Source organism: Choloepus didactylus, chromosome 4, assembly GCF_015220235.1.
Source record: "Choloepus didactylus isolate mChoDid1 chromosome 4, mChoDid1.pri, whole genome shotgun sequence".
Taxonomy (NCBI): domain Eukaryota; kingdom Metazoa; phylum Chordata; class Mammalia; order Pilosa; family Megalonychidae; genus Choloepus; species Choloepus didactylus.
In genome coordinates, this window is record NC_051310.1 from 106,641,551 (window position 1) to 106,654,416 (window position 12,866).

The following is a 12,866-nucleotide window of genomic DNA, read 5'->3' on the forward strand; positions in this document are numbered from 1 at the left end:
GTGGTAGTTATTGGAACTTGACTGCATTCTAATGAGGGTGAGATTCAAGCTTTTGATTTTTCTGTAATGAATGCTGGCTGCTGGCTGTAAGGACTTCATTTAGTCTGTTTAGGGCGAAGTTGGGCAGGGAAAGGCAATATGAAATCTGCTTTTGAGATCCTTACTTAAAATGGCCATTTGAAGAATCACCAAGATCTGCTAATAATGGGCCCAAGGATCTTTGCTGAAGAGGCAGAGTAAGACACTGTAGTAGAAACAATTCAAACCTAGTTCATCATTTACACTGTGCCACTAACTTTACTGCTTGCCATTGGGGAATTTTCCCCTCTCTGGATGTTAGTTTTCCTATCTGTAAAATAAGTCCTCTTCCCTGGGTTCACTTCTGTGGGTTACTCCAATTTATCCTTCAGGTCTCAGTGTAAAAGCGGTTCTACTGGAAAATTTCCTTTGCCCCTTGAACTACGTTAGGTGGCTTGTGTTCTCTACACCTCCCTGCCCTTGTATTGTTTGATATATGCTTCCTAATGCAAGAAGCATGTCTGTCTTGCTGACTCTTAGATCTCTGGCACCTAATACAAGGTTATGGACACTCAATTACTGGATAAGAGTGTTGAATAAGATCAGTGGTTCCTAAATGACAAACCAGGTCTAAGGTGAAATGGGGAAAAAAAAAGCTAATGTAGTGAATTTTTTCCTAGTGCTAAATGTATTCAGTTTTTCTAATTATGGAGTCATTCTTTCATTTTTCTACATTAAAATTCCTTTTATGGGATGATAGGGATAGTGACTGGTTCTTAAAATTTTCTTACTTGGCCAAATAAAACCTAGAAATTCCATTTTCTAAACTTGCCCCTGAGATCACTGAGTCTACAACAAACTTTTGCAATTATGAAGCCTTGAGAAGAGAAAGGAGTTAGGAAGATGCAAGCTATAAAGAGACCAGAGCTTTGTTTTGTTGTTGTTGTTATTTAAGTTGTCCTCGATCCTCGAATGGGTGGCTGTACAGTGTCTTGGAGCCAGGGACGTAACCATGAAAGCAGACGTAATCATGTAATATCTAATTGTTGAGTCTTGTAGGCATCTCTGACTCCTTGTCAAGGAGTGTGTCACTTTCCAGTTCTGTGTGGCCATTTATCCCTTCATTGAACAAACACTTATTGATCAACCACAGGCACTATTCTAGGTCCGTGGGGGTACATTGGTGAACAAAACAATGCTTTCTTTTCAGAGTTTGCATTTTAGTGGGGAAAAACAATGATGTTCACCTGGTGGATTCCATAATCTTCCACAATAACTGGATTTCACTATCAGATGATATTTATTAACTTGAATGAGCACTTCTTAGCATCTTTGAGTATTACCCTACCTTTCCAATCTTTAATTATTCTCTTAGGGTGAAGTCAGTTGTCAAAAGAATCTTTGAGAACTGCAGCTTCATTTGAAAGGAAAAGTCCAGATGGGCCAAAAGGGACTACCTGTGTGGCACTTCATAACCAAGACATTTCTGGCAATGAGGGCAGGAAAGAACCTTCATCCTCTCTCCTAGCAAGGGTCCTAAACGCATTGAAAGAGAGCTGTTACCCATAGTGGGGCCATTTTACAACAAAAGGTTGAATAAATCTTGGGAACAACTGAGAGCTGTACTGTTAAAATAGTCGAGAAAACAGAAGGCACTCAGTGTATTCTAGGTGGAAAGGATTTAAAAAGGAATTAGAGGCTTGTATAAAACATTGGAAGAATTGAAGGAGCTAAGGTTAGAGAACCTCCCACAGAAGGTCAATAAAGTCAACACAGATCTCAGCGCAAAGTTCCAAAGCTCTCAAAAGCCTGTTCAGAAGCTACTGTGATTCTAAATTAGAGCTGGCCAGGAAGCTGTTGAGTAATCTCCAGTCTTCCCACACATGTGGTTGCAATAGCCTCCAGAGAATAATGACTTCTCTTACCTTCCAAGTCTCATGTGAGTGCCTTCTGTTAACAAACTCTAACCCAAAATCATAAGAAAGGGGATTTGGGGAGTTGTAGTTCCTGGCTTCTCAGCAATGAAGACAAGACCTTAGAAGGAGATGGTATTGATGTTACTTTGACAGACAATCCAGCATATGCAACTACTCTAATTCTTTTAAGACTTTCTCCTGGAGAGCCCAGACAATCTCTTTCTCAGTGTAGAGTTGCTGTGCTCACACATGTCAGGTCAAACCCATGTACTTCAGCAGGCTACCCTTGCAGTCTCATCATGTTCTCAGAAGTCAGGCTTGGAAGATAAAATCTGTCTCTTCAAATTTCAATCATGTTTCTGTTTTTTTTTTTTTCCTTTTTTTTTTTCTTGTAGGTTTACAGAGAAGTCATGCAGAAAATCCAGTGTTCCCGTATTACCTCCCTCCCCCATCATTAAAGCCTTGCTCAATCTTGTTTCTTGCTATAGTGTCTTTGCTCAGGCTTTCTATAGGTCTTTAAATCTTATGGATACAAATTTTGATAAGGTATCAGATTGGATATAATGACAATATAGACATTAAATTACCTAAATAACAGAAGGGAATCTGATGCTTTTAGAAGATAGTCTCCAGTACTTTGAGGACTTAAGTGGGGAGGCTTAAGCTGGGTGGCATTCTGGGCACCAGCCTGACTAGTGTCATTTCCAGGGTAAAGAGTGTTCAGATCCATCCTTCCTCCACTCAGGAAGGGTATGTCAGCTAGGGGAATTCAAGCACAGGCCAAAGGGCAGAGAACCCCTAGGATTTCACTGATTTTTCACATGACCTTTTCTTTCTTGACATCAAGCATTTCTTTGAAGGCAGAAAATGCAACTGTATTGTTTAGCCGATTCTGGGACAGGAGTGGGGAGGAGGCAATCCAGGATTAAGCAGAGTTAAGTACAGTCAGACCAAGGTTTAAGTCCCCTCTAAGTATCTGTTTTTTCATTTATAAAGGAATAATTAGTCCCTCCCCCAGAGTTATTAAGGGGGATTAAATACATATTAAGTACTCAGCTCACTGGTATGTAAAGTGCTTGACAGATGTTAACTATTACTTTTTTTTTTCCAGGTCTTCTGGGTTTGTCTTCAAGGTTATCCAAGTTTCACCTTTGCATGAGGAATTGATGGAGACTCCCTTTCCCAAAAAGTGCCTGTAGCTGCCCTATGTTGAGGTGGGTGGTACTCACCTTTGTTTGAGAAGGTAAGGAAGGGTGAGGGAGTATAATGAATAAAAAGATTGAGAGATGTTGTGGGATGGTGGGATGCCAGCTGGGTTGTTGAACACTGTGGGAGATTTTCCACTGGGCTTGAAGTCATTGCACCTGGACTCTGACTTGGAACAGAAGCCACATGGAAACTCAAAGACCTTGAGCTCCTCTCCAAGTCTCATTCACTTCCCTGGGCACAGAGAAGGAAAGGGGGAAACTTGGGCCACATTGGTTTTCCTGTTTTTGTTTCTCTTTTTTTTATTGAGGTCTAACAATACATAAAGGTGCACAAATCTTAAGTATACAGCTCAGTGAATTTTTACATATGAATACATCTGTGTAACCACCACTCAGCTCAAGATCAAGAACATTCCAGCACACCAGAAGTCTTCCTTGTGCCCTTCCAGATCAGTTCCACCCCCGAGAAGTAACTGCTATCTGACCTTGATCACCATCAGTTAGTCTTGCCTCGTCTTGAACTTTGTATGAAGTATGTACCTGTTTTCTTTTATTCAACTTTTATATCTGTGAAATTTATCCATGTTGTAAGTGTCAGTAATGCATTTTTTAATTGCCATATTCCACTATATGACTATACTACAATACGTTAATCCTTTTTATTGTTGATACACAATTTTTATCTAGTATGGATAAAGCTGCTATGAACATTCTTATAATGCATTTTGGTGGACATTTCTGCTGGGTACATATACCTACAAGTGGAACTGCTGGGTCAAAGGGTAGGCAAATGTTTTGCTTTAGTAGATTAAGCCAAACTGTTTTCCAGAATGGTTGTACCCATTTTACTTCCATCCCCATTAGTTTTTGAACATATCACAAAGGAGCTTCTCCATTGGAGTATTCCCTATGGTTTTGCGGAAAAAGAGGAGCTCAATGCGTTCAGCAGTGATAAACCTCAAAGATGGGAGGAGCAGGAGCAATTTCCCAAACCTGAACAGGAGAGAGAACATCAGTTTTACCATCACCTTCCAAGCACAAGTTCTTGGGGCAGCATCCTCCCAAAACAGATATGAAGTATACAGGGCAAAGAAGGAGGAATTTTGAGGAAAGGCCCCATTCATTAGAGTAGGGGTCTCCACCTACCCCTGATCCTTTTTAAACCTTGCTGCCCCCAAATTATAGTTTTGAAGTGAGATAAAAAATAATATCGTTTATTGTGTATAAAGATTATAAGGTGAGATTTTATCTGTATCAGTCATATATATGTTATATACTGTTATTAATCATGTTTGTTATAATTATAGGATTATTAATATATATTCAAAATATGACTATAAATTCCCCTCTGTAAGCCACCTAGTTTGATAGAAGAGTAGCCATTAGCTGGAATTGTTCTGAAATTGAGGCATAATTTTGGTGACTGAGATACTCATCCAGATAAAAGTTAATTTTGGTTTTAAATAAGAACCACTTGCCAAGGCGGGGTCTCCAGTGCAAAGAAGGTGTATGGTGAAGCCCCAAGAGGCAGATGGGGAGGATCAGACCTTGCCTGGGTAGAAACCTTGAAAGCTGGGGTCAATGCCCAAAGTCATGGGGACCACTCTAAAGTGGGAAGCTCCATATTCAACTCCCACCATGGAGACTTGTGGGAAATCCTCCGCTGCCAGCCGGTCGTCTGCTAAGCTTGTTTTGCCAGCCTAAGGGTTTTCTTTTTCTTGTGCGTGCCAAGTGAGTGGCTCTGAGCAGTCATATTAACTATAAAGCCAGGAAAATTTTTTTCAAGTTACAGGTATTGGCCCGTTAGTGGGTCTGAAATTAAATTTAGTAGGTCACAGCCAGCCTTTTAAAAATTTAAAATACAACTCAGAGTAAATTGTACAAAGTAAGGGTGGGTATTATTTGGTGGAAATTTTATTTCAGTTGTCTGACTATATATTAGGTTAAGATGGAAATTTCTCTCTGGGTGTTACAGATTTTAAAAAGCTGAAATACATGGATTTAAAGAACTTAAAATCACTACCTCTACCCTCAATTCTGCCAGTAGTTGGAATTGAACTGCTGTAGAAGCAACATAGGAAATACTTAAACAGTATTTAAAAATTTGACTCAAAACCAATATATCAGGACATGTCTAGGAGCTGGTCCCAACAGAAACTCAGCCTGGGTGGGCTATGGTAACAGTGTCTGTGATAACCACTCTTTGGATGTTGTGTCAAGTCTAAGCAGCAGCAGTTGTTTTCCCTGTGGACATCAGCAGCAGAACTCTTTCTGTGCAACATAGTATATACTTTGTATACTTTGACTCTTAAAGGGAAATTACCTGTCCTCCTTGTGGATAATTTTTCAGATTAGAGATTATTAAAGAGAACTGCTGGGAGATCCAAGAGAATGCAGATAGCATTGTGGAAAATAATGAATAGATGCCTAGAGGCCAGGTGGTCAAACCTTGCTAAGTCCTAGACTGTATCTGCTGGTGCTGGGCAGTCCCAGAGCACTGGCTACTCCCCCACCCTGTCCCAGCCATGTTCTCAGCCCACAGCTACTACTCTGAAGGCCAGCCTGGGGGCCTGGGTGGGGACTGTTGGCCATGCACATGGCTTATGCAAATGCTGTCGTCTTCACAGGATGCCCCTCCTACACCTCTAACTGACCTCATCATATTCCTTCAAAACTATCTTCCTCCTGACTTTCCTTTAAAAAAATTTCAATATCCCTGTCTCCCAAATAACTCCTCTTCCTTGTTCTTTACATCCATCCCAGTCCCTAGAGTCTCTTGCATCTGTTATCTCCATTCCACTCCCTATGGTCACTCCCGAAGATTTCCATGGAATCCCCTGGATGATGGCAGTGGCTGCTTTCCCTCCATGGTGGGATACTCTGTACTCATTGTCAAACCACTCAGCCTGAAGTCCAGCTCTATGTATGGCACTCTCCTGCTCAAAACCCTGCAGTAGCTGCCTTCCACCTGCCAAATCACATATGGCCTTTGGCATTGAAAGTCCTGAATAGGCTTGCCCTAGAGTATATTTCTGGCTTCATTTACCACCTTCTCACTAGAAGGAATTTGTTGCTCCTTCCAAACTGGGCTCCTATCCAAAGAACACATTGTGCTTGCCTGTCTCTCTGCCTTATAAATGATGTTTTCTCTCCCTTTTAGACCCTACCTTCCAAGTCCAGCCCTGCCTTCACAGTCTCTCTCAATTCTGCTTTACATCCCCCACTCCCATTGGGTCTCTGTTTCCAGATACAACAACCCTCAATACCTGATGAGGGCAGTTTTCATCTTCAGTGTGGTCAGTGTGCCAGGGAGGCACCCCTGGGAGGCACCAACTTTTTCTTATTCACATTTTGGTTCCCCACTCCCAGGGTTTGGCACCCAATAGATGTTGAATATTTTTTGGTTTAACTGAGACCCGTGTCCTGCCTCAACTGTGAAGCCCTGACCTGGTATCAGAGACATGGGCAGGGGATGAGGATGTGAAGGGGTAGATGGTCAGGTAGGCACATGCTCAGGTCACCTCACAGGCTGGCTGGGGTGGTGGGCCTTGCTGTGCTGGCTCAGCATCACTTGAGACTGGTCCTGCAAGGCCTCCACATGCTCAGGATCCTTCAAGCCCCGCGTTTCTAGATAGAAGCAATACCAATGAGCTACTCTCCCATGTGCTCTCCCAGCCTGCCCTGTCCCCTTCTCAGTCAGCCAGGACCCCCAGGAGGAGTGCTGTGGTTTGAGCCCATCCCTGTACCTCTTCTCTTGCTCCACCCCCCCACCCCGGGAAGAAGCCTGCACACATCTGGGTCTTAGTGATGGTGGAGGAAAAGTGGGAGGCAAACCAAAGTCACTAGAATTCCCGTTCTTTCTCCCCAGCCATTTCTCTGGAAGGCTCGGCCAAGATTCCATCAGCTACCTGGTTTGAAGAGGACCAGGGCCTTCATGCAGGCAAACTCCGTAGGGTCCACAGCTAGTGCCCGGAACCGTGAGATGGTTTCCTTCAGGGTGCGTGTCTCTATGCTGGCCAGTACAAGCCGGCCCTGAGAGCCGCTGGTAGCAGAGACCTCGGGTGGGGCCAGCAGTGGGCAGCTCTCCAGGGGCAGAGACCACTGTATGGCTCCGAGGAGGAAGAGTTCACTCCACGCTTCTTCCAGCAGAATCACCTGTGCTCAGAGTGGGTGCAAGGATTTCGGCCGATATACAGTGACAGTCTGGAACTTCTGCCACCTTCTCAGGAGCTCCAGGATGGCTGCCAGAATGGCTGCTCCCAGGTGCCCAAAACATTCTCTTGATCTCTGCCTGTAAGTATCCTCACCACCTCCCTGCACCTTCCCATCAGGGTCCCAGAATTCTGGGATTGGGCACCATGTGGCCCAGCTGCCTGAGCTCTGAGACTCTCTAAAGGTTCCATCCAGAGCTGCAACTAGAACATTTCGAGAAGCCTAAAGTGTGGGAAGCTGGGATTCCTCAGGGACACTCCCTAAGAGCACCCCAAGTTGAGTGTATTCAAGAGACTCAGGCAGTCTGCTCCATCCAAACACAGAGACTCTGGCTGAGGGGCTCAGACCCTCAGTGTGCCTCTCTTTCTGGGCTTATCATAAGAGATCTGCTGCCCCATTGGGCTGCATCAAGTCCAAGGGAGCTCTGTGTCTGCCACTTGTGCCAGTCAGATCACATGGAGAACATCTGCAGGTCCCGAGGGTTTGTCCAGGAGGTAAGAAGACCCAGGGGGTCATAGGCATTGTCTTCAAATCCCTGGTCCCTGTGAGCCCTGGACGATTATTATTCCCTAGGTGTGCACCCCTGACCCATCATCACCACCCCACCAGGGACAGACATACTCCCAACTGTCACCATCACTGACTCAGATATGTGTCCCCAACTGTCACCATCAGAAGGGGGCACCTCCAATCCTCACCTTCACAGGGAGGTTTGAACCCCCAGGCTGACTGACCCATGTGGACCACCAGGCCCCCTGCTCCCTGTCGGGGGCTGTACCTGGTCCCGGAAGGGCAGATCAGAGAACACAGGCAGGTTCTTGGCCCACTTGACAGCCATGAAGAGCAGGCGAGCTGACATCTCGTGAATGCTGTCCAGGCCACAGGGGAAGGAGGAGGAGGAGTGTGGGGTTGAGGGGAACTCAGGGTCATTGCTGGTGACATCAATATTCTCATCAGCTGTTGGAAGAGAAGGTTGTGATATCAGTCCCTGCTCTGTGGAAGGCGTCGGGGAGGACTGGGAACCTGAGCGTGAAGGAAAAGTCTGGTAATGACCCTCTGCCATGGCCTGGGAACAGAGGAGGAGAGCCAGCCCCAGCAGCAACTGGTCTGGCCCTCAGCTTCCTCCCACTTACCATCCCCTGGCTCCAGCTTAGCACAAGTTTCAGCCATTATAAGGCTGGTCACGAAGTGGTGGTACCCTGGCAGTGTGAGGGCCCCAGGCCCTAGGGCTCTGGCTGCAGAAACAGGCATGGAGTCCTTGGAGCTGGGCCCTGATGGCAGTGGGGTGGCCCCCAGGGGCTCTGGCTGGGACTCTGTGTCTGTCCGCAGGCTATCCAGGCGGACCTGGGCCGTGCTTCGGGGCTGGCGCTCATTCTGGACGGCTGGGGAGGCAGAAAGGGTCAGGACACCCCTGCTGGCCATGCTCCCCATCCGGGTCTGTCAGCCCCTTCAAGCAGGCGCTCCGACTCACCGTCCTGGTTCATGCCCGCCTGCAAGCATTTCTTCAGCCGGCAGGCCTGGCACTGGTTCCGGTGAGCCTTGTCCACAGGACACATCCCTGTACCCACCTGGCACCTGCAGGTGAAGGGCAGCCCCAGGGGGCCAGTGTTCCACCCAGGCCATGGAATTTGGACATTTTTGCCCTACAGAAGCACAGCCAGGCCCTCCAAGACCAGACCCACCCTCCCTCACCTGTAGGTGAGCCTCCGCCTCACGCTCCTCTTGAAGAAGCCGCTACAGCCGTTGCAGGCGTAGATGCCATAGTGCTTCCCGCTGCTGCTGTCTCCACACACGCGGCACTGGAGCGAGGGGCCCATGCCTGAGGAGGCAGGGCTGGGGCTGGGCACTCCCTCCCACCCCTGCATGGCCTCCCTCCACTCGTACCCTCTCCCAGTCCATGGTGTCCTGCTTACCCGTGTTTAAACATGCCCATGTCTCACCCATCCTGAAAAAGTGTCTCCCTCATCACACACCACCACCCCTCCCCCAGCTTCTGCCCTCTCTCTCTGTTCCATGACCAAGTTCCAGCAAGAGCACACTCCCTGCCTCCGCAGCCCCACATCCTATTCCTTCTCTCTGCAGCTGACTCCAGGCCCCATCATCCCACAACACTCCTAGAGACCAATCCCTAGGCTGTGTCCCGGTTCTTCCCCATCAGCTCAGCCACCTGTCCTTGCTCTGCTGACCCCCATGTCTCTAGGATTCTGGGCTTGCCAGCAATTCCCCACACTTGCTCACAGCCCTTGGGGCTGGGTCTGAGATCCTCTGGTCTGCATATCCCAATTTCCCAGGGCCCAGACCCTACCTCCAGGATAAGCCATACCTGGCAGATCCTCCCCCAGGCCCCACCTGCCTGGAGACTCCTTCCTGGAGACAGCCACAGCTGCAGGTGCAGCTGCAGCCACGCTGGAGCTCATCGGAGCTGTCCAGCCTGGTCATAGAGGCCTAGGGCAGCCTCAACTTCCTGCCTGAGGGAGGCCTCTCTCCCTCCACCTTTCCCCTTGTGTCTCAGCCTCTCTTCTGTCACTGTTTCTCCCTCTCCTTGGCCCTGGCTGTCTCCTTCTGTCTTTGTCTTTGCCCCTGCACCTCTGAGTCTCAGTCTCTCTCTCTGCTTCCTGTCCCCTCTGTCTGCACTGAGGAGCTGCTCCAGCTTCCTGAGGCCCCTCACAGCAGTGGCTCTGGCTTGAGAAGATTTCTCCCAGAGCAGCCCCTGGAAGCAGTTTATGATCCTCTTAATCTTTACTGTCTCTACAGGGGATCAACTGGCCACACCTGCAGCTTTACCAGGGTGCCCCGCTCAGTCCTGCTGCCCCCGCTGAGGACCTTTTGCCATCCAGTGCCCCCAGGGTCCCTTGTGTCCCTGGGGAACAGAATTCTCAGCTATTGGTCATTCAATGCCCAATCTTGAAGGTAGGTTTGGACTCCACCACCCCCAGGACTTTAACCTTTTGGAGCAAGTGTGGGGGCTGGCGTGTGTGTCTGTGCCTGTTTGGCTTCAGGCATGCAGGATGCTCATAGAGGTCCTTGTGTTCAGCTGTCTGCTCCATGATAAGCGACTGCTTAGGGCCCAGGATTTAAGGGTCCTGGTTGCTCTGGAAGGCTAGCAATCCCTAGATGCCCAATCCAGAGGAGGCCTCCTGTCCCATGAGGGAACAGGTCCAGACTAGTGGGAGGAGGGTCTGAGGTTGGCCTAGAGGCTGGGTGGCCTGGACCCCAACTGGAGGTGGTGGGAGCAGAGCTGGGCCTGCAGGACAGGCTGGGAGTGAGGGCACAGCCTCACCTGAGCCGGTTACAGGCTCTCAGGAGCCCATCCCCATCCCCCAATCTTTTGACTTGGCAAGCTGGTCCCTCAGTTGTCCCCAGACCCAGTCTTCCCAGCTGGAACCCAGTGATGGTTCCAAGGGGAGGAGAAGGAAGGAAGAGTCTGTGCCTCCTTGGACCAAACCCCATGCTCTAGCAGGGAGGGTGGAGAGAACAGACAGACCAAGTTCAAATCCTTGCTCAGTCACAGACCAGCCATGCTTCCTTGAGCAAGTGATCTAACCTGTCTGAACTTCAGTTTCCTCATCTGTAAATGAGGGGATGACAAAAACATGGGGAAAACTAGGTAAGGTAATTCACTAAACATGTTTCAGTGCTTGGCACTTAGTAAGAGCATAATAAATGATGGGTGCTGTTAGTATTACTACTTCTCAGGGTTGTTGAGAAACTCATACAGTAAATAGCCCTTTGTTTTCTGCCCCTCTTTTCCTATTCCCACTCCCTACCGCCATGCCCAGGACTGAGCAGAAAGCCCCATGTTGACTGGCGGGGCCAGCCATCCTCAGCAGACCTGAACTCATCTCTGGGGTGAGCATGGAGCGGGGTTTGACTCAGCTTTAGAGCCCCAGGAGAAGGGCAGTGTGAAGCTTCTGGAAGGATCATGGAGTTAAGGAGACAGAGGGGCTAGGGGCAGGGCCCTTATGTAAGTGGTGCTAACCCTCACTGTGACAGAGAAGCACTATTGGGGATTTGGAAAGTCAGCTCAAGGGACTTTGAGAGTAATCTGCTTTCTGCGTCCTTAGAAGATAGAGGCCACTGGGCTGAGGCCTCTTACCTGTCCTTCTTGGCCTCTGTCCTCCCTTCTCCCTGCCTCCTTCTGCCAGGCTGCCCCCAGAACCCTGCAACTGACAAGGACTCAGTTCCACCTAACTGCCAAAACCAAGGGAATCTCCCTTGAACTTGACGGATCATTCCCTCCTTCCCAAAGCTTGTCTCCTCCTTTCTTCTGGAACATGGGTGTTTGCCGTTTTCCTCCCTGTCCTGAACTTACTATCACCTACATGTTCCCTAGAGCCCTGCCCCAGCAGACCTCTTCACTCTCTCCTTGGGCAATATCCTATACATTCATGGCTTTACTGCCCACCTTCCTGCCAGACTCCTGCTCTGGAAAGCCCAGAGCTTCCCACCCAAAGATCCACTTGGAGTTCCACTGTGGAGTCCAACTCCGCATGCCCCAAACCAACCCATCACCAACATATGCATACAGAGGTGGTAAAACTGAAGCCCCAGGACTGGAGGGGACCACCTGGAGGGAACGTGTGCAGAGAGGGAAAAGCTGACAGCTGAGCCCCAGGACCTCTATCCTTGGAGGTGTGGGCCGAGGGAGAGCTGCTGACAGAGGAGTTGGGAAGGAGCATCAGACCTGCAGAGGGAAACTCGGGGCAGTGCAGAGTCAAGGGAACGGGCAGGAGGTTTCAGGATGAGGGCACAGCATGGCACATGTCTTGTGAGGTCATTCATATTACCAATAATAATAATGAAAAGTAGCACATTTAACTATGGTATTAAAACCTCACAGCTACCTTCCCAATAATGATATGGGAGCTGTCATCATTATCTTCAATTTACAGAGGAGGAAACTGAGCTTTAGAGAGTGGTCAAGGAGGTCTGGGTTTGAGATGGGGTTTCAGACTTTTCTCTCATTTCAAAACTTCCTTTCCATCATGAAGCTTTCAAGGAAGGAGAAGATACCAAACACTGTTGATTGGCTTTAGCAGCAGGTTTGGCTTCAGCTGGTCCTTTGGGGAGAGCTGTTCCCAGGGAAGGTGGAGCTGTCCGGGGTGGAGAGGGAGGAAGTAGAGCAGGGCACTTGTGGGAAGGGAGGGAGAAAGGATAAGGGGTTTTAGGAAAGATAACATTAAGGGAAAAAAAATTTCCCATCAAAGATGATATTTAAAGAGAAGTATGTTAGGAGAAGTCTCCCTTTAAAAATAGGAGCCACTTGAATGTGTTCAGACAGAGAGGAGAAAGCCCGGGAGGGAGTGGGAGCCATCAGGCTGGGGTGGCATTGTAAACCATACCTGCCATTCCCGAGAGGCAGACTGCTGCGAGGGAGACCTTTAGCTTGAGAGATCATCCCTTCCCTGTAAGGAACCAGGGCTTACCATGCAGGCTCCGGGGTCAGCACACCTCTTCCCAGATCCTGCATGAGTGTGGGCAAGTTACCTCGCTGCTCTGAGTTCAGTGTCAT

The 12,866-nt window shown here is 48.4% G+C and overlaps 1 protein-coding gene across 1 annotated transcript; it reads right to left on the reverse strand.

Annotated features, from left to right (window-relative positions):
- Positions 1-4,002: 4,002 nt before the first annotated feature.
- Positions 4,003-9,774, reverse strand: NR2E3 (nuclear receptor subfamily 2 group E member 3). The gene is made up of 8 exons (XM_037835377.1): positions 9,678-9,774; positions 9,047-9,173; positions 8,826-8,929; positions 8,488-8,736; positions 8,133-8,311; positions 7,051-7,297; positions 6,664-6,769; positions 4,003-4,135 (listed from the first exon to the last, which is right to left on the reverse strand). The coding sequence occupies exons 1-8, from the start codon at positions 9,769-9,771 to the stop codon at positions 4,003-4,005; spliced, it is 1,239 nt and encodes a 412-aa protein (XP_037691305.1). The 5' UTR covers positions 9,772-9,774.
- Positions 9,775-12,866: the final 3,092 nt, after the last annotated feature.